General features: G+C 43.6%; 2 protein-coding genes across 9 annotated transcripts in view; both read right to left on the bottom strand.

Moving 5' to 3' along the window:
• LOC132980177 (eukaryotic translation initiation factor 4 gamma 1-like) overlaps positions 1-12123 on the bottom strand; it is a 43568-nt gene extending 31445 nt beyond the window's left edge. For 2 of the 8 annotated variants that reach the window (XM_061046140.1, XM_061046143.1), the window contains exons 1-7: positions 12078-12123; positions 5288-5337; positions 4925-5046; positions 3837-3920; positions 2373-2405; positions 956-976; positions 235-429 (exon numbers count right to left, since the gene is read on the bottom strand). In XM_061046140.1, coding sequence (XP_060902123.1) covers positions 235-429; positions 956-976; positions 2373-2405; positions 3837-3920; positions 4925-5044 — 453 coding nt within the window. In that variant the 5' untranslated portion in view covers positions 5045-5046; positions 5288-5337; positions 12078-12123. Of the gene's footprint in view, positions 1-234; positions 430-955; positions 977-2372; positions 2406-3836; positions 3921-4924; positions 5047-5287; positions 5338-12058 lie in introns of all 8 variants that reach the window. The other 6 variants (XM_061046142.1, XM_061046144.1, XM_061046146.1 and 3 more) reach the window with 6 other exon arrangements.
• A 2223-nt stretch (positions 12124-14346) lies between these two features.
• psmd2 (proteasome 26S subunit ubiquitin receptor, non-ATPase 2) lies at positions 14347-24838 on the bottom strand. The gene is made up of 21 exons (XM_061045608.1): positions 24665-24838; positions 23300-23356; positions 23039-23203; positions 22432-22553; positions 21937-22161; positions 21692-21850; positions 20937-21081; positions 20577-20637; positions 20334-20480; positions 20133-20239; positions 19143-19270; positions 18876-18963; positions 18619-18781; positions 18422-18523; positions 18137-18288; positions 17962-18045; positions 17558-17726; positions 16600-16694; positions 16367-16493; positions 16121-16239; positions 14347-15112 (listed from the first exon to the last, which is right to left on the bottom strand). Exons 1-21 carry the CDS (start codon positions 24785-24787, stop codon positions 14930-14932), a joined length of 2721 nt encoding a protein of 906 aa, XP_060901591.1. The 5' UTR covers positions 24788-24838; the 3' UTR covers positions 14347-14929.
• Positions 24839-25297: the final 459 nt, after the last annotated feature.

The raw sequence follows: 25297 nt of genomic DNA, 5'->3' as shown, positions 1-25297 counted from the left end.
CGTTTACAGACGGCTAAATTCAACCCACAATGCACTGCTGTTTGATTCACTTCCCTCATTTGGTTAAAATAAAACGATTCAGAAAAGATTCTTAAGAACCTTAAATCATGCCAATATGTAAATATCAAGGATCGCATCGAAGAAGACGAGATGTGATACATCGTCTCATCCCTGATGATTTCCTGTATCTGGCTCTGATGGTTAGACTATGACAGCAGCACTACGATCCCCTACCTGTCCAGGTATGAAGTATGCAGGTCCCTGTGGTGAGCTGGGGAACGGCAGCTGCTGCCCAGGGATCATCATCATCCGGGAGCCAGGGCCTGCCTGGTAGACATGGGTGGGTGTCACAGGCCGAGGACCGCTGCTGGGAGGGACACCCCGAGGCCCGCTGGTTGGAGGCAGGCTGGTCCTGTTGGTGTAGTAGGGCTGAAGAGGGGAGGCAGGGGAGGAGAGCGAGGTGGACGAGGAGGGAGAAAGAGGAGAAGGAAAGAATAGAGGAATTACAAAGACACGGGAAAGGAGGAAATGGATGGAAGAGGTTTAACAGAGGAGAGACAAAAAACAGACTTGTTAGTTACCTTTCTGAAACCTAAGACATAAAAACCATCCCCCATTCTCGTGTTATTTTATCTCCTGCACTGATTGGAGCCAAGTTTGTCTCGCCTGGATGTTCGCCTCATAGCTTGTCCATCAATCAATGGCTAGACTCCATCTGGAAACATCGCGGCTCTGTCTGCCACAAGAGCTAAAGCAGCTAACGCTCGTTCATTCAGAGCCTCCTCATTGACATTCTGCTGCTGGCCTGGGAGCCGCTCACCATGTCCAGGAAAATCGCACCAAGCCAACAGAGCGAAACAACGGCAGATACTAAGACAATACCAATACATTCCTCAAAAGGTCGAGGGGGAAACAAAACGGTTGAAAAACTTTAAGAAAGAGGAAATGGAGTTACCTGTAGCGACCTGAAGCTTCCCTTCAGCAGCACAAACACAGATCACACACAGAGACACATCAAATGGAAGCAAGAAGAGGTGGGAAGAGGGGGAAAGAGAGCACCACAATAAGTTAATGCAAAGCGCCCAGAAACTGTCTGCTCTGAGCCAAGCAGAGAATCAACAAGCAGCATGCAGGGAACAGGCAAAACTTGGAGGCTGACTGGTTCCTCTTGAATTAGATGCAAACTCAAACTATAGAATAAAAGTGGATAATGGGAAGATGGAGTTTGTGTTAGTGATGCAACTGATCAAAAGCTATCTGTGTCTCCTTGAGTCCTGATCACGGTGTAAAATAACTTTACGGCAGCGTAGGGCTGGGCGTTGAATCAATCTTTATCAATCAATACATCAAGATTTTCTCTTATACCTACTTCGTGTACAGGCTCCCATAGTCCGCATCCTTTACTTCCAACTATTTCCCCAAAGTTATACTCTGCATCAGTTTTACTTTTTCTGACCATGAAGTTACAGCTCGCACTTTAACCCGAATAGAGAAAATCTTGTGACTTTATTAATCCTCGAAGGGATATTCAGTTTGCTTTTGTTATTTTTTGTACCGTTTCATTCATTTGTATTGTGGAGAAGATTTAGGATGCAACACGTTATCATGCAGTGTGATTGTTTTGCTGTTTTCTTGTGACTCAAAACTGTGAAACATTCTGAACAGTGAGATTTGATGCAACACTGAGTTTGTGTACATGAAGACTTATAAGTCATGTGTAACCTAAATCAGTTTTGCTGCATGTTTTCCCGCAAGCAACAACAGTCACCTTTAAGGGTGCACTCACATTGCCCAAACACCTTTGACCCCCAAAGTCTAGTTTGTTGGACTAGTGCGAGTGCTCCGTTCCTCACTTCCTTTGCTCCAGCATGGTTAGGTTGCTCATGCACGTACACAAGTACGGGTACATAACATGGACATGAAGTATAATCAATCCCGCCTCTATTATCAAGAAATCCCAGTGTTCTATGTATGATTAAAATTACTCAAAATAAGACAAAGGGTCAGTAAAGTAGCTGTCAAGTTCTCAAGGTGCAGACGCGGACTCGACTGCGTGTCCCTTTTTATTTTCGAGTCCGCCTGTCTTGTAAACTGAGCACGTTTCATGATCAGGTAAAGCCATGCATGTGTTGTATTACGACGTTAAGAACAAGAGGTCCACGTGCTCAGGCCCGGTTAGTCCTGAAGCAGTGTGTGTGCAGGCCAGCGGGGGGCGACCGAGCCTAGTGAGTGCACCCTTCAATTTGTGATCATCGTCTTTTAAAATGTAACTCTCTGTGAGGATGTGCACACTTCAGTTGTTAGTACTTAATTCAAAGGACACCTTGTAGCCCCTCCCACAACCCAGAGTTAGTCGACTGTGCTGTTAGTACCTGTTGGTGTAAAGGTCGGGGCCCAGGGGCAAACTAGAGGAGGAGAGGAGGAGAAGCAGACAGGACAAAGGTTAAAGACAAAAAGCACAAGATCCACGCTTCACTCTCCACATTTAATCAAACGACCTCAAGATGTTTACTTTCAGGGCTCATTAAAACGTCTTTCAGGATGTACAGCAGCGGTCTAACTGCCAATTCTAATTTAGTCTGTGCGTGCTGTGTTCCGTCAGCGCCATGGTTTAGCTCCATTTGGCGGTTTGTGCCCTGCTCCCGTTTCTGGACTACAACATCAAGCAGAACATTGTGTATAAGACATGTTGCTTTGTTTTTCTGAGGACAATTTGTTGTTCATTCGGCGCCTGTTTTGATGTCAAGTGACAGAAAATACGATCATGAGTCTGAATGTTGTGTTTTATTTTGAAATTGACTTGACGCTCTGTGCGTTTCCTTGTCTGACTTCCTGTCTGGGTCGATCTGTCCGGTTTAGCTTGACGCTGGCTTGCAGCGCACTCCGTCAACAATAGACTCGGTGTGTATTTGAAATGGAGCAGAGTGGAGAGGCGTTGCTGGCACGCTCCGGAGACGGACCGCGGTGTGATGTGGAAACAGCGGCATTGACTAGACTAGCAGCAATCAGCGACATAATGTGCGGCGCTGATGGACATGTGGAATTTGGCAGTAAGACAGAATTAGAAATAATTGTTTTCACTGTTGAAGGTCATTTTATTTTTCTACTGGCGGCAAATTAGTTTTTTCTTCCAAGTGTGAAGCCTTTGCAGAAAGCGACTCACTAGAACCTGATGGGATAATACATTTTTATAAAAATATTTGTTATTAATATACAGTATGTCCTCAGCAGAACAGTTGGCATGATCGGGTAAGGTGCGTCTGGGGTTCTCTCGCCAGAACATTTTTACCACCAGACATTTACATTTTTTGCATTCTTATCAAAATTGTGTGAATTGTTCCCATTTAGTTTTATCTTAATGACGGCACAACTTCACCAAAGCAGACACTCAACCTTTAAGGAATGAGAGTTTAAGAAGTGCAGATGGGGTCAGCGTGAGCGTGTCGCACTCCGAGCTGTGATACTTGGTGAAGTAGAGTACGGAGGACAGGCTGACACCGACTGTTCAAAACGCTCGGCAGATCGAGTGAGAAGTAGGCAAACAGACATGAAGGCGTTCTAAGAAATTCACAGAAGGACTCAGAGATTTTGTTTTCTATTGGGAAGATTTCAAAGAGCTGCAGCGAGGAGCAGAAAATGCACGCAGGGACATTTGAAGCAGCAAGAAGAGACCTTGAGACTCGATCCCAACTATAAATCCTGAATCTGTTGTCAGCTGTTCTTCACACAAACATCAAAAATTAAAGCACTTAATGAGTAAACTTAATAAACTGTCACAGTGAGGATGAGAGCTGTAATAAACTGGAGCTGAGTGGGTGAGCAGCGGGAAGGCCTACCTGTCGGGTCTGTGGTGTTGGGTTCATTTGTGGAGGCGGTGGGGTGGCAAACACAACAGAAGGGGGCTGCCCAGGGAAGGAGGGCTGCAAGAGACAGGATGTGGCATCAACAGCAGAAGAGAGGGACGCAGGAGGTGTAGGGAGCAAGAAGGTAAGATAAGCCCTTTTCCACAAAAGCGTTGTAACTAAGCTCAGCGTCTTTGTACATTCTGCGACATCCCAGTCTGTGAATTCACATTGCGGTTCAGCGTTGCTGAAGCACGGCAAAGCTTGAGCTCTACGGTCGCACACAGACGGACATGCATGCACACACACAGCCCTGCCCCACTGAAACCGCCTCTCCTGTTACTACCTCAGAAGATGGTACAGAGGAGGGATAACTTCGTCCCCACATTACGCCTCTGTGACGTTCAGATTGAAGGTGAAATGTCACAGGGGTGTAAATATTGCGGCTTGAAACGGCAGTCTGAATAAAGTTAATAAGAGGAGAAGAGAGGTCAAAACATGAACAGGTTCAAAGAATCGAAATTGAACGTCTTATTATGTGGTTTCCACAGCCAAGCGTACCCTTACACATCACAGCAGCGCTACAAAGTGTAAAAAGCCGATAAATTCAACAAAGAAGAAGAACGTGACATAAGATCAACGATTTATAGGAAGATCTGCACCTCCGAGGTCGCCCATGGGGTGGTGCTATCCGCTGATATTAGTCGTATAAACAGTCTAGAGGTTACTCTCTCCAAATCCAAAGGATATTTAAACATGCAGCGTTTTGTGTTTGTCATTTATTACCGCTGTCGCACAGGAAGATTCTTTCGACCAATCACCGGAGTGCAGTGTGTCTCCACCCTTTAGGAACAGAACCGGACAGCTTGGTGGAAACAGGGCTACACTAGTTTGGAGTTGTACTAAAGAAGTGATTGCATGTGCTGCAGCATTTCTCCAGCGTTCATCGTTGTGTGATCTGCTTTTCATTACGTGCACAAAAACTCTTACCAATTGCTTTGTTTAATTGAATAAACAAACCAAGATGGAGATGAATGTCCTGAAAGAGTTTAAACTAAAAGTTAAGCAGCAGGGTTTCTTACCTGTGAAAGGCCAGGGGAGGGGGCAGGGTGGGGATTGGAGGGGGGTCCTGTTATAGGCTGTGGTGCTTTATTCATTTCATGGAGTTCTGCATGGGGAGGCAGATGTGGACCTGTGTACATATCTGACACAAAAAAGAGAAAAGTGGGGTTGGGGTAAGATCGGTTTAAAACTAATAACAAACAGAGTTTTCTGAAGTTTTGGATATTCAGGACCTAAATCATGACACCCTTGTGGCCGTGGAGCTAACAGAAATGCTTAGCAGAAGGCGGGGAATGAGGTAGAGAGGGTCTCTCACATGACATTCAGATTAACATAAAAGTAGATGTTTCCTGTTAATAGTCATAGCTCAGTTTTATACTTACATTTATGAATCTTGGGTCCTTAGTGTAGTTACACTGAGGAACGTATTTTCCTAAAAATGAACACAGAGAGAAAAACAGAAATGTTGTTAATAATGAGCTCGACATTTCAGACAGTATAGAGCGTCTATTATTACCATTTATATTTAAAGGTCCAATCAGTGAGATGTGTAGTGAGTGAAATGATAAAGTGACCTTACTATATGATCAGACATTAATGAAACATGCTATGTTGAAGTGCTGGCTTCTCTGACAACAATGTAGCAGCCAGTATGTCCTCCTTCTAACTTTAGATTCTGGTCCTGAATGCTCTGGATTTGTTTGGATCAGAGAAGGTAGGCGGTTTTAAGGCACCCCCACATGGCCGTTTTGGACGCCCCTCTGTTTGCCAGATATGAGAGCAGTAATCAGGTCAAACCAACAGGTGTTGCAGCGATGGAAGCGGGCAAGAGAACTGGTTCAGATAGAAGTGATTGTACCCGACCTAAAAAGCCTCTGCATGTTTCTAATAAGCTCCACGAGCAGAAACGTGCTCAAACTAGGATCAATATTGGAGATAATTTTGAAAAATGGAGAGAGGTTAGAACACAGAAAGGTTTACAGACGGATGCAAAGCTGGCTAAACACTGAAGCTTCAGTGTCCACCACATGGCAACCTGCAGGAGCATTGACTCTAGAGAGGAGGGGGCAGGGGGAGACAGCTCTCTACAACGTTTTGAAATTGGACTGCAGTACCCATTTTAAACACTAGGGGTCAGAGTTACATACTGCTCCTTTAACCAAAGCAATTAGAAAAACCGCGGTAGGCTCCGAATCTAACAACATAAACAAGGGGTAAATAGCCGACTGTACAGTTTGTTGTGATGAAGCAGAAAAAATAGTCATCCTGTACATTAGAGGTATAACAAACAGAACTGGTCCAAAGGTTTAGCTAACAGCTGTTTTTACTGGAATACTACTTACAATAAGTCTCGTTAAAGCCATTCGTATGGGATTCATTAATTTACAAGGTCAAGCCAGGTGAGCGTTAATGAGCTGAGCCAGAACAACAGGGTTGTTAAATGCTCTTTTTTAAATCAGGTGAAAATTAAATCCAGGGACATACACATTACACCTGAAGCTCACGGCACAGGATTAATTAAGCCCACAGGATGAATCCTTAAAAACAACTGGGTTTGTAAATACAAGCTTCAGAAAAAGTTCCTTTCCGTATGTTAAAAAACCTCAGTAGATGCTTTATCATGAGGGGACAGTAGATTCTTAAGTCAAAGTTGTTTTTAAGATTTGAAAATGGAGCTCGACATCAACACCAGAAAGAACTGAAACTAAAAGAACAATCCTTCAATGTGCATTCTTTAAAAATCACTGCTACTACACAGATATGCGCCGATATTACTCGATTTATTCTCCAGTCAAACAGCATTTCATTTGGGTTGCATTGTATTACACTAGCAGTTCTCCTTCACCAGCAGAGGGCGCTATATGGATTACAACAAGCATCATCACTCTGCAGAGTGTCCAGCGGTGATGCACATATATGCTCTGTTACTTTCCAGTTGAGTGGCCATCTTGTCTTTCCACAAGTGTTTGATAACTGCATTTTAAGGATCAACACAATAGATATCTGTCCATCTCTACAGATAGAACATAGATCTAAGTTATCCAATATATCAGGCCGATATTGTTTCATCAGATTTATCGGTATCGGATTTCTTTTTCTCCCCAATATCGGTATAGACCCATAAATCCCATTTCGGTCAGGCGCCTATTCAAAAGTCTAACACCACAATGTATTTATATTTACAACTATTGGGTAGGTTTGTTTTGTTAGTAACTGAAGTGTGACAAAGAAACTATTTTCCACCTGGAGAGTAACTGGACGAATCGACACACGGTAACTATTGATCAGCTCGCACTTTCACAAGTCATCCCTTTGCACCGTCTCTAAAAGTCGCTTTGTGTTCAGTATGAACAAACCAATATCTAAAATAAGATCCCAACATGCTGCACTTTTTCAGAATAGATGAAACTAGGAAGATGTTTCCCTGATACACTTTTTTTCTTAGGTGGTGTTGTCCTTGCACCAGCCACACATTTGGTATTTATAGCCAAAGCCTACATTACATCTGCCACTGACCCACACAGCGTTACACTCTCTCACTCCAACACACACTCACAGAAGCAGCAGTGAAAAAGACCTGAGTCATGATGAATCAGGGCGTTTTTTTTTTTTAAAGGACGAGGAAATCAGTCTGCAGAAATGGTTGTAGTCGCCACTGTTACCATGACTCCAGCACACAAACACAAGACAAATAGATAACTAAGCAGGGGTTTCCAAACAGCCGGATTTAATTCCCAAGGTTTGAAAAACACTTTCTGACAGGCACTGACAACCGGCTCGCTCATCCCAGGTATACCGGAGCCTTGGAGAATGGCAGCAATAGCAGTTAGGGTTAGGAAAGACGGTCATCTAACAGCTCAAAGAATCATCCCCAAACACAGAGATTTTCAGACTGAGCCGAGCTGGCTGGGAGATGTGAGGCTGAATAAACAAACTCTTGGCTAAAAAGAAATCTCTGAACTCCTATCAGCTGGGAACACAAACACAACCTTTTATTGTTAAGAGGGAATTCTTTACACTGACGAAGTGAGTAAACAACGGCAATGACATAAAACCTGAACACTAACCGAGTTTGACCACAGACACAGACACAGTCGTAGCAAAGAGGGGTACTTTTCTGGCGCCTCATCTTACAGAACTCTGTTGTATTGGGAAGGTTATGCGAGCACACACAAGGCACCCCAACTCCCAATCACACACAGTCAAGTCATTTGAGCCGGTCTGTCATGCAGCCTCGCTGAGATCCAGCCACCAGCACCACTGCTAGTGAAACATGCGCCTACAACTGTTGCATAAGCCTCTCTCTGCATGCACTCCTATGACCCACTAAGGAGAAGAGGGGCTGAAGTATGCTAAAAAGGTTGGCTATCATGTCACCAACACAGGTTGAGTGAGTTTACCAGTGTTGCACATGCTTTATAAATACATAAGACTCCCTGTTCCATGCACAACTGTCAAACTTAATGAGCTTCTTACAGTGCTTACTGTGCTAAGAGCTAAGTCAACTCTGCTGCCTGGTTTAAGTCAGAGGGAAAGAATTAAATGAGTCACTGGCTTAATGAGTTCATGGCCTGCTGCAGTGTTCAAGATACTGTGAGAGTAGAGCTGAGCAATATGGAGGAAAAATATGATCCTGAACGTTTTAGTCAATGCATTCATTTAATTATTACTGCATATAACTGATTACGCTGTCAGTTTGAAAAGTAGCCACAAAAGCCCCTTTAATGCATGCAATGCACCCATGAAAATGACACGACACTGTCCAAGTGCACGTGTGAACGCAAATGTCCAGATACGAACAACGGGAGTTAATTTGTTAAACCTCTGCAGCATCCTGTAAAATTGGCCTAAAAATCCAGACATATGGTAACAAACGTTCATGCTGTTCTTGAACCGTCTGGACCAGGAGCACAGATAAGGTCTCTTTTGAAAGCTAACAATCTTTAGTTTCAGAATGCATCACAGGCCGTAGTCTGTTTGGCTTCCTGCTTTCAGAATGCAAGGTGTTGGTTGAAACAGCAGAATCACGTGTCCAGAATCTCATCGTCTCCAGACGGCACTCATCAGCACAGTCGCAAACAACTGGCTGGATGTAGAGACGTCAGAATGGGGACAGATACCGCCTTTCAACTCAGGCTCTCATTGGCTATTATAGGCCCAGAACAGTGAATGGAGGCTTGTAATTGGCCAAATGAGGTGACATCCGAGGGCTCTGAAAGCAGTCGCCATGTTGATGTCTTGGAAGCATTATGCCCAGAAACATTCAGTAAAACTTCCAATTTAGAGTCAATATAGAGTAATTTATAGTCATTTAATGTCGTTGGTCTGACAGATGCATAGATTGTGGCTGTGTTGGTCGAACCTTGAAATGGTTTACATGGTCGTTATAACTACAACATCAATCATGGAAACCTGCAAGCACACTTTTCCTGAAGCTTCTGCCGATTACACTTTCAGTAACTTCTCTGTTACAGCTCACCGCTGTGCAGACTGTGGTGGCAGGGTGTACCAGCCACAGAGACACCAAGACTGCTCTTATAGTAACATTATGATAGAAAAAGCTCCACTAGTGGCAGGCTTCACTTAACTTGATGGATCGCTTTAAATGTGGAATTTAAAAATGTATATATATTTAGCCTGAAAGTCACAGGAGAGAGGGCAGCATGCCTGTGATGTAAAACAGTCATGTTTTCTTGTATAGCTAGAATTAACTTATTTTTACAAACTAGGTCTGAATTTAAAAATCCTGAATGGTCTGTATTTGTTTGGACCAGAGAAGGTAGGTGGTTTTAAGGCACCCCCACACTGCCGTTCTGGGCGCCCCTCGATCAGATTGATTGTACCCGACCTAAAAAGCCTCTGCATGTTTCTAATGAGCTCCACGAGCAGAAAAGTGCTCAAACTAGGATCAATATTGGAGATGATTTTGAAAAATGAAGAGAGGTTAGAACACAGAAAGGTTTACAGACTGATGCAGAGCTGGATAAACACTGAAGCTTCAGTGTCCACCACATGGCAATCTGTGTGAGCATCAACTTTAGAGAGGAGGGGGCAGGGGGGGGACAGCTCTCTACGATGTTTAGAATTTAGACTGCAGTACCCATTTTAAACACATCCATGACAGAGTTAGATATTGCTCCTTTAACTTTACTTTTCCATGATCACATGTCCAAACAACACATTTATCTTCAATCACAGTACATAAGTACACAACAGAAATCTTCAGTGAAGACGAGATGACTGTGACAGCCTGGCTTTGACGCACCATGCATGTGTCCTGCGATTGCACTGACATGTCAGATATCCTTACATTTCAGTCTCCCAGACTGAATAATGTAAGTAGATAGACAGAAACATGGGGGGAAAAAACAGCTTTAGTTCTGCCACACAGTGACTGAAAGTGCAACCATTTTGGACCCACACTCTCAGCTTACGCCACATCTCAACATCAGCCTCACCACAGCAGGCATGGTCAAGTGATCAACAGCCGGCTTAAACATGAACATAGCAGCGTTGCCTCCCAGTAAACCAACAATCTGACACAATATCAGTGCTAACACGCAGCTGTCAAACCAACTACCCAGTGGTTTCACACCCTCTGATTCTGCTTGGGAGACTCTTTAGCTATGACACAGGGGCGTGTCTGCATGTCTACACACACACACACACACACACACACTGCACGATAAAGACAGCTATTTGCATTGCATTTCAATAAACACACACAAATCAAACACACAGCATCTTACAGACATGAGTGTGAGGATGCCCTGCTGTATGTTGTGCTGTTAGCCTTTTGCTAGCTCTCCTAGGCCCGGTCTGGTTTACCACGTGGTTTGTCTTGCTGTGGGCGCGATGCACACCCCGGCTGCCGGCTTCATGTCAGCCACACCTCAAACGACATCGGCTATGACAATCATGTAAATCCATAAAAAAGCACCAAATAAAACACGTTTCAAGGCGTCAGCAGTGGTCGAGTGAATGAATGGGAATACTTACAAGATACCTGCCAAGCTAATGAGGTTGCTGTTGGTTATTAGCTCTGGCTTTCGTGATCAAAAGCTCAATATTGTTCCTCTTAAATTTGTAGTTATCGTACCGAGGTGCATCACAGCAGCACGCGCTGTCGCCGGAGTCGTGACGCCGGTGAGTCCTGAAACTATCCACAATGAGTCACACACCTCCGTTTCTACACCAGCATCACCACTGCTGCGACATCCCACGTTTACACCGATGCAGCACAGGATGGTGAGTTTAGAATAGCTGTCATCAAAGTGACTCTGAAGGCACAGCGACCTGTCAAATAAACACCTCAGCAAGACTCTGGTGAAGACGTCACATTAAACTCTGTCTGATCCGTCTCTGCGGACAGTTCATCTGCATCACTTCCTGCATGCCAAAACAGACACCCAGAACCTGAGAGCATCTCTAGGTCAACAGAGAGATATTTCTGAATGAAAGTGAGAGCTGAATGACTTCACCGCCACACAAAAACATATTTCCAGAGAGCTGGCATCGCAGTCACATGGTTTCAGGTGTCATGTTATAACAGCGTGCGTGCTATTTACAACCAAAACTGTCCAAAAACACGTTTTCAAAAACAGCAGAGCCAGTGAATAAGACGACACACGTGTTGGTGCTTTCTGTCAGAAGGCTGACACCAGGGGAAAAACACGGCATCCACAAAACTGGTGTGATTTAACCTCACTGCTACCTATGTAGCATGCTGTGAAGCTAGCTAGCAGAACGGTGGGGCAGCTAGCAACGTACATTACGTTACCGGCGAAAACAACAACACTGTGATGCGACAGTCTGTCTGTCGGTGGTCTTACAGCATGTATAACACACACTATATCTGTTCCTCAAAGGCATGCATGTAAATAGACATATTGGCAGTCTAACGTGAGGTTTGTTTGCCAAGTGGAAAAGCTAAAGTGAAGAAAGAACACCCACGTCGCATTAGCATGGGATGCTAGCAGCCAGCTAGCCAGCTAGCTAATCCCTGAAAACACAACGTGAAGAAAGTCACCACAGCTTCATTTATCTTCAGACTAAAAGGACAAACCTACACTTAAATGCTCTTCTTGAATCTCTATTCAATATTGACTTTACAATAATCTGTAATTGTGAACATTTAAATGAAGATTTCTTACTCAGGACCGTGGCAGTTACCTTTCTCTCCTTGAGTCCGCAGAGCCGGACGGACGGAAAATCTTCCCGGAAGCCGGAAGCCGGAAGCAAGGTAATTCCGGCAAAATCCCGTCACGTGAAACTTTCTCGGTAATAATTTTCCGTAATCACTGTATTTTTTATGGAGGAGAAATACGACCAGGAAAGATAAATAAATAACGAGGAGGGGGAAAACTTCATTACACACATTACACACAAAAAATAGAAATGTTGAGAAAATACATTTAAGAATAAAGTCGCAATTTCAAGAAATTGTGTTTCAATTTTATTCTCAACATTTGGACTTTTTTTTCCTCGAACCTGGCTTTATTTTGATGACTTAATTTAAATGTATTGGGTAACTTTACGTCTCTGAGCGCGCTGATTACTTGAGATGAAGGCCAGTCACGAGAAATAAACAACAATGTAGACACGCAATTAAACTGACAGAAATTTTGCTAGCCATTGCTAAAAAATGTATTGCATTAAAATGGAAATCAAATGTCTGCATTACTACATGACGCTGGCTTTCTGAGGTAGATAGACTTAGACTTTCTTTATTGTCATTCAAATTGTACCTTACGGTGCAGATCAGAACGACATTTCGTTGTAGTAGGCTCGTCATAGTGCAGGATAAAAAACAGCAGCAAGTATTTACATAAAAAATAATAATAAGGTGCAGACATAAATAAGTATAAAAAGAAGTAATGAATAAAATCAAGTAATGTATATATTATATTGTATTGTATTGCACAGTCCAGTGAGGCAGTCCTGTGTGGGGGTTTGAGAGGGGGTGGAGGGATTCTTTTTGTGTGTTCAATAGTCTTATGGCCTGTGTGAAGAAGCTGTTACAGAACCTGGCTGTTCAGCTTCCTTTAGAGAAAATTATGTATCATTTGAGGAATCAGAAAACAATATTTTACAAGATGTGGCAACCCTTTCTGGATTATATGAAACATCTTCCACGATACACTGTCTAGATTATTTATACCAGGGATGAAATGCTCATATTAATTCCACCCTTGAGGTGAGAAACTGACATTTGTCTCTCTTTATTTAGCTTATTATGTATCTTTTTGTAACTCACTATTACTTTGTTGTCTATTGTCTCAAATCCTGTAGAGCAGTGAGCATTATTTTCTTTTTTGCTTTGTACTCGTCCATGTTTTTAATGATTGTGCAGTTTTTTTGTTTTGTTTTGTTTTTTGTCCCCATGTTTAAATTTGATTTTAAAAAAAAAGCAGAATGAAATATTCTAATATATATATTTTCATCTCTTGGTGCATGATGGAAAATCAATCTTCCTCCTAGCGTCGTTTATTTCTCGTGTCTAGCTCTGATCCTCTCCCACATTATTTATTATCATGTCACCCGAGACGTTTGAAGTTCTCCGAATGAAGCCGGGTTCCCTTTGTCTTCTGGTGTGATCCTTTCGCTTGAATAGATTCTGAAAACATTTTAATGACATTACATTTTGTATCACAATTAAAGGAAAGAAGACTTTATTTGTGTTGTCATGGATCAAGCAGACTCGGGCACAGTACCCGAGTACGGTACGTTTGTGTTCAAACTGATCAAATGAACCGGACGTTGGGGTCAACTCTAATCCGGGCCCGGGTCCCTAAAGTGAAACCACCCAAATTTACAAAATCTTTCTTGAAAGAGAATTTACCAAATGCTGGAGGTGACCGGGAAGTGATAGAGGGAGTGGTCAATTAATCAGTTTTGAAGAAAAGACTGAGCGTTAACTGTCTCAGGTGGGCTCCACAGAACAGACAAAACATCATTGGATCACCATAAACTCCGTAGAACACTTGCACGCCAAAACAAACTACTTGAACTTCAGTCACTTCCGCAATCTGTACATTCCCTTTCCCACAAGATTCTGCCGTTTCTAAATTTGTCTCTGCGCTCGTAAAGTCGTTTCACATCTTGTAATTTTGTTTTATAAAATGTAAATTTGTCTCAAGCGTTGCAAAAGTGTTTCACATGTGATTTTGTTCTGCACTTCCCAGCCACCGTAGTTCTCTTTATCAAAACATTTAAAATCCAGGAGTCAGCCGTGTTGTTAACCTTCATTTAAATCTGAATTTCTTCACGTTGCTTCCAGTTCTGTCCTCCATGAACCCATTAAAGTTTACATATTTCCTCGGGCTTTTCTTTCCCCTAGGTGGCACTTGTAAGCTTCCATAGACCTGTCTGTAAAACGACTCAGCACCACGTCTTACTGTCGCTCATTAACCACCACGACACTCAAGACGCCACGCTTCCACCGTGTTTGATTTAAGTTTTTATTTTTGATTCAACCTTTTACAGTACTGTAACAAAAACCAAAACAAAAATACAGAAGAAAACGTGTTTAAGGAATACATATTTTTAAAGGCTCTAATTACAAAAGTTGACTTAGAATGAAAGTAGTGGCGGGGGGAGGGAGGGGCACACATTTGGAACGGGGATGTGGACTGAGCAGTTGTTTTTTTCATAACATTGTGACTCCTTTGAATGGCCCCTGGTCAGTTGAAGAGCTGATTCGGTACTTGTTTTAGAGGGGGGGGGGGGGGGGGGGGGGGCTGGTGGATCAAAATAAGAGCAACACCGAAACCATCCATGTTGAGCTGAAGAGGTCCCAGTTTTACCCTCCCTGTGTCATCCCAGACCCCAGTCATCCATCTTTTAGTGACTGCCGGGGCTGGGCCACGGGCGACAGTGAGAAGACACAGCAGGGAAGGAGGATAGGCCCGTCTTGGTTCTTTCCAGCCATGCATTAAACAACTACATATAACAACTGCCAAGAGCCATGGAGGGCCACCTTTACAAACAGAACGAGAGGCCAGTGAGAATGCGAGGCGGGCAGTCTAGGTTTCATAGTTGGGATTCTTGCGGAGGATAACAAAGCCCTCCAGGATGGGGGTGACGGGGAGGTACTCCTCTGTGGCCAGCTCCGCCCTCTCTCCGTGAGCCAACAGCACCGGCGTGGTGTGAGTCTGGAAACCTGTGATGGCCTTTGGCTTTCCTGCCTGGCCCACAACATCCACGGCCTGAAAGACAAAATGAACGAGGTGATGTTAGACAACCATTTCTTAAGACGCTCAGACGGCATCTCAGGAAGTAACAGAACTTCTCAATTATACCAGAAATCCCTTTTTGCTGAATATGTGATGTGATATTGTCCTGCTAAGTCCAACTGACACAAGAGAAAGTCTTGTAAAACAAACTTAAAGAAGCAATATGCAACTCTGACACCTAGTGTTTAAAATGGGTACTGCAGACTAAATTCTGAACATTGTAGAGAGCTGTCTCCCCCCGCTCCCTCCTCTCTAGAGTCGATGCTCACACAGGTTGCCATGTGGTGGACTCTGAAGCTTCAGTGTTTATCCAGCTTTGCATCGGTCTGTAAACCTTTCTGCGTTCTAACCTCTCTCCATTTTTCTAAATCATCTTCAATATTGATCCTAGTTTGAGCACGTTTCTGCTCGTGGAGCTTATTAGAAACATGCAGAGGCTTTTTAGGTCGGGTACAATCACTTCTATCTGAACCACTTCTCTTGCCTGCTTCCATCGCTGCAACACCTGTTGGTTTGACCTGATAACTGCTCTCATATCTGGCAAACCGAGGGGCGTCCAAAACGGCCGTGTGGGGGTGCCTTAAAACCGCCTACCTTCTCTGGTCCAAACAAATCCAGAGCATTCAGGACCAGAATCTAAAGTTAGAAGGAGGACATACTGGCTGCTGCATTGTTGTCAGAGAAGCCAGCACTTCAACATAGCATGTTTCCTTAATGTCTGATCATATAGTAAGCTCACTTTATCATTTCACTCACTACACATCTCTGGACAATCACACCTAAGAAGGCGTTCAAAGTTTCCGAGCACTCTTTGCCTTTGGTGCCAACAAGATACAAGTTGTTAAATTGAACGCAAGGTGCTGACGAGTGCATTTTGTTCGCCCAAGAACAGAGCAAAGTGTCCAGTCTTTATGCAATCCTTGGGTAACTGTTAGCAGTTTTCCAGGAACAAAAAAACAGTTTTTTTTCTTATAGCCTCACCTGTCCGACTCTGACAGACACAGGCAGCGGTCGCAGCTCCTCATCGAAGGTGACCAACATACGAGGCTGCATGGCTGCGACCAGGCCGTAGAGAATGTAGTGAGACTTCCCCAGGATTACTGTAACGCACAAAGTGAACAGAGACTATCAACAAACAGAAACCAAAAATGTAACTCAGCTTTTAAATTAGAGAACAGAACTGGAGGATGTTAAGTGTGTGGAGCAGCAGGAGGAAAATAAACTGACTGTTCTTGACGTCAAGGAAGGAAACAAGCACTGTGAGAAGTCCAGCCACTGCGACCTGACTCATCAGCTGTCTGTCGCTATGGTAGGGACAGAGTGTCAGTGTGCCTTTGCCCAGGTGAGTCAGACCCTGCGGAGAGACAAACAGCACAGAGTCAATAGAGACTCAATAGAGAACATTTTTCACTTCAGTCCATGTGTGTCTGGTACAGAGTGCCTCTTGTGTTGCCACCCACCTGAGCCAGTCGGACCATGAAGAGATTGTTGGGGTCTTTGGCGTGATACTGTGCCAACTGACGCAGCATGGCGGCCAGACGGGCGTTATTCGTTCCTGAGGAAGGGAAAAAATTAATGAAGAGGTTGTTAAATGTGTTGAGGAAGTTTAGACTCTGGGCTCTCCCAGAGGAGCAAGATCACTCAGGATGACAAATACATCACACCTTCAAGTACATGTTATTCCTAGTTGGTTCAATGCTGGAAATAATTTGGTGTGTTAAAGTTGAACTGAAGCTGGCAGTATAGGAGCGCCAGCAGAAACACTGTGCTTCCACTCTTTCCAAACCCCAAACTGGTTTCACCAGGAATGGGGGGGACCTGGTGCTTTTCAAATTAACGGCTGGGGCAGTTTTATTTACATCTATTGAGGTCACATCTGTTCCTCTTACAATGAGAATGAAACGGGTCATAAAACATCTACATTTGTTTTTTTAAAATGTAACCATAGATTGTCTGGAAGTAAACCATGCTTGTTGGCAGATTGTTTTGAGACTTGGTGTTAAGTCTTTAGCACCTCTATTCAGCTACACGAGGAGATACGTTACAGAGGAGAGAGGGGATCAGCTGAGCCAGCAGGGGAGAACAGCGCTGTGTGTCTTCAGCAATGGTGAAATGCAATATGACCTCACAGACTTGAATCAGAATCAATATGAACGTACACAGACGTGTTAATGGCTGAGCTTATTTATGGTACCCTTGCAGGTATGCAGCCTGAAAAGGGCTTTTGTGTGCTACCAGGTTGTCAATAAGAAAAATAACAAATTACAATTCAATGTACAACCCCTACACAATCACATATACTTACTGGTAGGCTAACACAGAAGTGCCCTCTAGTGGACAAACATACCAACAGCATGCTGATTGACAGAATTGAAATCAAATGAGATCAAGTCATCCATCCACTCCTTTCTAACTTACCGCTGCCCACCATGCCCATGGCGAAGATGGAGTTGTGAGACACCTCAGGGTCGGCGTCGTGTGAAAACTTGCTGAGGGTGTCCAAGATGTTGAGACGAGGGTTGGACACTGAAATGAGAGCCAGGGCGAGGGGCACTGCTCGCCTCAGGGTGGGCTCGCCATAACGCAGCTGGTGATAGGAACACAGAAAAATGTATGATTGCAGTGCAGTACATACTGCATTACATAGTAGTGTGTCGTAGGCGGTTTCTAAAACAGCTAAAGGTTTCTGTTTGAAGGGATGCTGAGGAAGGAAGATTGTGATGTATCAACAGAATGAAAAATCAGGTTGTGTAGAGATGGACAAAAATGTAAGTATCTAAAAGGTAAATATAAACGAAAAGAAAACAAGTCGTGCTACTGACCAGATGTCCAAATGTCCGCAGGGCCATTTCAGAACCAATCTCCTCCCCCATGGCAATAAGGGCAATACCAAGGACAGCTACACCCTGAAAGAGGGGCATCAAAATAACAGCGACGTGAGTAAACGGAGAGAAACACAGGCACATAAGACCGTTTCTGTAATAAGTAAGTCCTTACCTGGTGCGAGCCCATGTCAGCAGCACTCTCCTTCTTATCTTTGTCCTTCTTATCCTTCTTGTCCTTGTCCTCTTCTTTCTCCTTCTCCTTGGCTTCGTAGTGCTCGCTGCAGATGTGGAGAAGCTGCTGCACCTTCAGCACATTACCGGAGCCTGAGGTGGAGGGGAAGCGGGTCAGTTTTAGGAATCAGAACCAGCAGACTCATCATTAAATGGTAAATCACACAGAGATGATTACATGCAGAGATTGGATAATTTCTGGAAATTGCATTTCTTTGAGACTGACCTGCGTATGCACAGATATCCACTAATGTGTTGGCAAAGCTGCGGAAAGGTTCAGGTACAACCTGTAGAGCTGCCAGGGTTGTCTCAATGGCCTCTCCTTTACCTATGGACAGAGAATCCCAAGGAGTTGGTTTTATTTCTCCTTTGGGTCATAATCAGAGGTATTCTCTTACAGGCCTGCAGGAGGCCATGGCTCACCAAGGTGATTGAGTCCCAGGCCTAAAGGCAGCCAGCGGGCGTACGAGTCCTTCAGCTCCGTTTCATTCTTCTCCATGATGGTCTGGACGATGGTGGAGGTCACGTCACCGTTACAAGATCCTACTGCGATCATACCGCACGCTAGAGCTGTCACGCCCACCACCTGGAGATCAAAGACACACATACTGAAACTTTGCAGAGGTGGCTGAATATGTGTGAAGTAAGAGGAGCCCCTAAAATGAAATGTGTCCCCTTACCTCCATGCTCGATTTGGAGTCTCCCATGACGGGGAGGAGCAGAGAAAGGACGTCTTCTCTGTTGGAGCCAGCGTACGCAAGACCCAATCTGAAAGCAAGAAAAGAGAGAACTCAAATAGAGAAGAAGGAAGAGTGTTTACTGACTCCCTGTGGAGAGACTCAAGAATAACAGAGCGCAGAAAACTTAAACCTCTTTGATCCTGGATAACACTAAAAATCAAGAAAATGTCCTTGTATATGTTCGCTAAAGGAGACCAGTCTCCTCACCCAAAGATGGCTCCTATCCTCATGATGTTGCTGTTGTGGAGGACGTAGTCTGAGAGCAGGGCGAGGGCCGGGTCACATTCGTTCCTCACACCTGAGTTGACAATGCCACAGGCCAAGAGGGCACCGGACTGCAAAGGGAGAGACGATGAAGGTGTAAGACAAAAAAAAAAGACAAAGAACTTGAAAGCTTGTGTTGTGATCGTTTCTCCTCCTGGGTGATCTTTCACCGCTTCTTTGAAATTCTTGATGTATTTAAATTGTTGCCGGTCGTCCCTCCTCTTCAAATGTCACTGGAACACGCCTTACAAACTGCACGGTGCTGATCTTTCCTACAGACGGTCTAACCAGCTATTTCCACATAATCGGTGCACGCTGCGTTCCATCAGCTTCATGGCTTAGCTTTAGCCCAGCCGACGAGAAACAGCAAACCTGTCTGTTTCTGGAGGGTGAGCGCAGCTATGAGCAGCTGTATACACGTGTTTGCAAGATCACAGGAGAACTACAAGATCACAGGAGAACTACAAGATCACACGGAAATAAAGAGAACGACATGCAAACAATATGTTGCTTTGTCTCTCTGAGGATGTTTTGTTGTTTGTTCGGCGCCTGTTTCTACGTCATGTTGATAAAAGAGATGATAAATACGAGTCTGTATGTTGTGGTTTTTTTGCTTGCAGCGGGCTACTTCAAAAATAGACTTGAAATGGAGCGGAGTGGAGCTGCTGGCACACTCCAGAGACGGACCACGGGGCGTGAAGTGGAAACAGTAGCAGTGACTAGAGAGGCGGCAAACAGCTCCATAGCGTGCAGCGCTGATAGGCCGCTGCGAACCATCAGATACACATCGGCTACTGACCGAGCATGCAACGTTATTTGCAGATGGTCCGATGTCCGTCAACCGAACCGATATGCTAAATACAGATGTTTAACCATTGTCATAAAAGTAAATAATAGTCCAAAAGTTTCCCAAAACGCCAGTCCAGTGTTTACCTTGATGTAGTCTTCAGAGGAATAGAGATATTTGTCGATCTGAGTTAGACCGCCATCCACGTCCCACAGCAGGATCATACCAAGGGAGGCAGCAGCACTTAACATTCCTGGGGACATTAACGGACAAGGATAAATGTCTAGAAATGGCGATCGGGCTTATAATTAGGTACTACACCTACTGTGATATTTGTCTTCTCTTACCATGGTCCTTGTTCTTGTACAACCATTTGTTCCCATCATCTGTGAGCAGCTTGTCCTGTCCAAAGGCGGCATTCACAAAGCCGTTCACAAAGGAAGAGGCCAGGTTCATACGAGCAGAGTCCACCTGGGATCCGCTGCCTCCGAACCCTGTCACATTACGTAGAGGTCACGACAGTTAGTGGAAAAAAGCAATGAATAAAGATTCTTCCAGTATTGATCAGGTGAATAAAAAAAGTGGCTCACTGTTGTTTTCCAGGTGTGTTTTGTAGATGTCATCGGGGACTTTGGGCTCCATGATGTCCAACTGGGGAGGAGAAAAAAACAAAAGACAAGTTATTTACAAAAGTGAAAGTTTAGTCTTCATGATGGTGAGGGTGAGCTCAGGGTCACGATCCTCCACCGCCCTCTATGAACCATCTACTTTGTTCTTTTCAAATCAAATAAATCCTTAAAGTCCCTCACAACTAAACCATTCGACTTCAAGCTCCTGGGACGATCTTTTGATTTTGGCGACCCCACGTGAACAAAGCAGTGCCCTTCACGTCTAATACCGGCGCGACTTATATTCTGGATTTTAAGGTATTTGTCGTATTTGTCTCTCACCTCTCGGGCCAGAGCCAAGAAGTTGCTGTTGAGCTGCACATTGGACATGATCTCTGTTAGGTCTTCATAATCATCGACATCCTCGTTGAGCTCCAGAAACATGCCATGACGACCCAGCATGAATGCCATCTGCTTCTGGATAACTCTGCAACGGAAAGACAGCTTTTATTTCCATGAATCACCTACTACTACATCCGATACCTGACATTTAAAGTTCAAAGCATTCATGGAAAACGTACAAGAACAGCAAAGGGTAAAAACGAACCCCAAAGGTTTGAAATATCCACTTCTACATGTGCATTAGTTAAAGTATAAAACAATTGTAATATGCATATAAACTGCATGACACTGCACAGTGGTAAGACACACATGGTGCTGTTACGCCTCCACCTCTAAGACAACGTGCATCTGTTGCCTTAGAGTATGTGTATATGTATTCAACTGTTACCATGACGACTATAGGCTATGGCTAAATTGGATCGGCTCATTCATACATGTTTAACAGGTTTGTAAGGTTCCAAACTTATAAAGCGAACTTGAAGATTGTTGAGGAAAGAGACAACTTTTTGAAAACATAACTCAAGTTAGAGGTTATTGTTCTATTAGATCGACTTGGAAACAACTATTTTACTGAACAAACAATAATTGAACCAAGCAAAAATAACATGTCGATCCATCTTTTAAACATTCATACATTATGAACATCAGCATGACATAGTTCACAGTTTAGGAAATGTTATTTTGATCATCCTTACATGTCTTTGCAGGATGTGAAGATGTTTTCCACCAGCTCCACGTCGTTGAGCATTAGGGCCAGGCGCAGGGCCTCTGGGTAACGGTTGAACTTCCTGAAGATGTTGAGGGCACTTCGTAGCAGCGCTGAATTCTCCGGCTCAGGAACGTAACTCACGCAGCTGAAGGAGGGATGCAGAAAGTCAGCAGTAGTAGACACACTTTGAACGATAAATACGTCTGAATTAAGTGGAAATGTTGCACGTACCTTGTGAGATACAGGCAGACTTTTCCATAAGCATTTTCGTCGATGTAGTCCTCCAGCATGTCCAGCCTCTCGATCTCCATCAGCAGGTCGCATGCCTCATGCTCGGCATTGTGGGCCATGTTGTAGGGGACGATCTCCTTAACAAGTTTCAGCAGGGTCTCCTGTTGGGCCTTGTCATTCTCCTCAACCTCCTGCCACTCTTTAGCCACCTCACCGGCCAGGTGTCTGTGAGACGAAAAACAAAAAGGAACCAGCTTAGACCAAAGGAATGAAGCTAACAGCTGACTCCGTCAAAACATACTGAGATACTAAAATCATCAGTTTTCAAACGAAGAAACGGTTCATCCATTTTTGGTGTAAAAGGTTATTTTTCCTTCTTAAATACAGAAAATAGAAACCATCACAGAATCTCTGCACGCAATTGTTTTAATACAGCTTCTCTAAATACTACAGAGCCTTTCACGTACTGGCAGAAGTCGCAGAGTCACTTCTCACCTGACGTATTCATGTCCCCAGGAGGCCAGCTCTTCCTGGGATCCCAGCAGACGGTACTTGAGGCACTCCCTCTCACCGCTCATCGTCATGGCAAGCACTGATACCACGTCAGCACAGAAACGCTGCACACACGAACACACAGCAGCCAAAGTTTGAAATCAACATTTATAGTTGAGATAGAAGCTGCAGCAATCAGTCAACTTATTCTTTGGTCAGTCCTCATAAGATTATTCCATTACTTTCTAGGTGCAAGAACTAAAACAAAATCATCCTGGTTCACAGCTGCAGAATCAGAACTTTTAGGGCCACGAGTCCTCCCCCTAGAGTCCCTGTACTTTCAGAAAATACTATCAAGTCCAAAGAGGGCCTCTAGGGGTTGTAATAATGTGCCTGGATTTAGATTTAGACTCTGGAAACGCAATAAGTTCCTCTAAAGGTTCTTTGTCTCCAAATAAACTTTGCTGTTATGATTTTTGCCATTTTAAATCTGACCAGATCTATGAATTTCATAGTGTCACTTTAAAAACAAGCACTATTTTCACAAGGTTATTTTTTCAACAACAACAAAAGTGTGCAGAAAATGTACCCATGCATGAATTTGCCCTACCTTGTTCTCTCCGGTAGCCATGCCGTCGTAGATCTCTTTGAGCTTGCCATAGTGTGGGCGCAGGAATTTGAGGGGCTTGGGTACTGAGGTCATGGAGGTGGTTGAGGAGCGGATTAGTCTGCGCAGCTCTTCCAGTGCAGGACGGTGCAGTGACGTGTTCTTCTCCTGGTGAATTGTAAAATAGGTCGGTGTTTAATTTTGCAACTTTACTCAGACATGAAACAGGTGATAATAAAAAAAAAATGTAATAGCTTTACTTACACTCAATCTCTCCACCATCATTTCCAGATCTTCTTGTAACTGCTTGTCTTCCTCTGACTGTGAAGAGGTGAAAGAAGAATGTAAGTATTACTTATCACAGCCATGAAGGTAAAAGGATTGATCCGCCACTACAGCCTATTGCCTTAAAGCTGAGAAAGAATAGTGTTATGGTTGTTTATGTGTTATTGCCTGTGACGTTGTTATTCCAATTGAGGTGCATCCTAAACTTTGCGTCAAAAACTTTCATTGCAAACTACTGATTCTTCTAAGCATTAAAGTTAATTGTACTTTTTTCGTAATTGAGTTAATGCTGTGACCGTAGAACTAACAGAAGTTCCTTACTTTATTTCCAAATAAAATCAGGGTCGATAACAAACAGCAGGTAAAGTTCTCTCAGCGTTAAGACAGTACAGAAATGAAAAATAAAAGCACAAATGTTTTTATTTTGAAATGCAAAATGATGGAGTTTCAAACAAGCGAACGAACTGCCTCAGGAGAGGCCACAGCCTTTTTAAGGACTTGTCCCACCAAGGACAGCATAATGTTGAACCGCTAAAACGTCAAAAACACCAGAACCATTAGGGCAACAAATGCTGCACCAATGTGACTTTTCTTACCTGTGCAATATCTCCTGAATGTGAAATACACTTTGAATGTGACATTAACATGTTTAGTATTCATACTTTTGTATCTATTGCTTCTGAAGCAACAATTGTGAGGGCAACATCTTTTTTCAATTTCGTTATATTGTGTAATAACCATTAAGATATTCTAATTTAAAAAATGTGATTATCGCGATTTACTATTGAAATTTGGCGATTAATCGTAATAAAAGAGTTGAATCGTGGACAACTCTACTATCTACATGAATAAGTGTTGTCTTTAAACTAGACCTTAACTCGGTGAAAACAAGTTTACAATGTTATTTAATTAAATACCTAGGTTAGATCAGGTTGATGCATACTACATTGTAAGGGTTTGATTGTTTACGTGACGGCGTTAGCTGCTTTGTCATGTTATCCAGTGTTAAATCAGCTAGCTTCATATGCTAACACTGATGACAGCACACACTGCAGCGGTAACAGCTAGCATGCTAACGTTAGCTCACCGGCTGGCTAGGCTACACTTAGCTAACTCATGAACTCATGTTAAGAGTTTTTAAGTCGTAGCGCATGACGGTGAGGTTGATTCGTGTGCAGAGTGATAATATGGTATGATGGAGTGTTATCAGGTGACTGTGTTGCATAGTGAAGGACTCGGCCTGCTCCCCCGTGTAGTCAAAGCGGCAGTGACTAAGGCAAAATAACACTACATGTACCGCTGGTTAGCACGCAGAAAACATGCGAATAAAACACTCCACCGTACCAGTTCTTGCTCCTCTTTCTTGTCCTTATCTTTCCCAGAGGGCTGCTGCCCCTTCTCCTTCTCTTTCTCCTTCTCATCGGTCTTTTCGGGCAGCTTTTTCTCTTTGTTTTTTGCCTCCTCCATGGCTGCGGCTGTATGAACTATCGGCTAGCAAACGGAACTGAGGCGCACAGAGGCAGGACTTCTTCTTCTTCTCTGGTGTGAAATGTGTGTTGTAATTTCTTCACATCGCCCCCACTGGTGGTGATCAGATATGGCGATTTGAGATAGTTCACGTACACATGAGTAGCTTTACGACAGGTGACCGCCCACCTTTTCGGCAGCTCTAGTTCTAGAACTACATTTCCCCCATTCAAATCCTCGAATGACATTTTACTAAATTCGTATATCAAGAGATTGGACCCTGGTACGAAAACAACCAGCTACCCAAATCCTCGTGAATATAAGTAAACATGTAATTCGGCGTCACAACGGCATTGAAAAACGGAGAAAAGGAAAAAGTACAAGACCGTGTACATATCTTTTTCCGGAGTCAAGGAACTACACATCCCACAACCCATTGCGAATGATAACGTTTCTTCCTAAATTTAAAATTTGTCGTTGTTATAGTGTGCATATTATTAATACAATTGT

This window comes from Labrus mixtus, chromosome 9 (assembly GCF_963584025.1).
Source record: "Labrus mixtus chromosome 9, fLabMix1.1, whole genome shotgun sequence".
Lineage (NCBI taxonomy): Eukaryota > Metazoa > Chordata > Actinopteri > Labriformes > Labridae > Labrus > Labrus mixtus.
The sequence above is the reverse complement of the archived record's forward strand: the minus strand, read 5'-3'. Positions and strand labels throughout refer to the sequence as shown.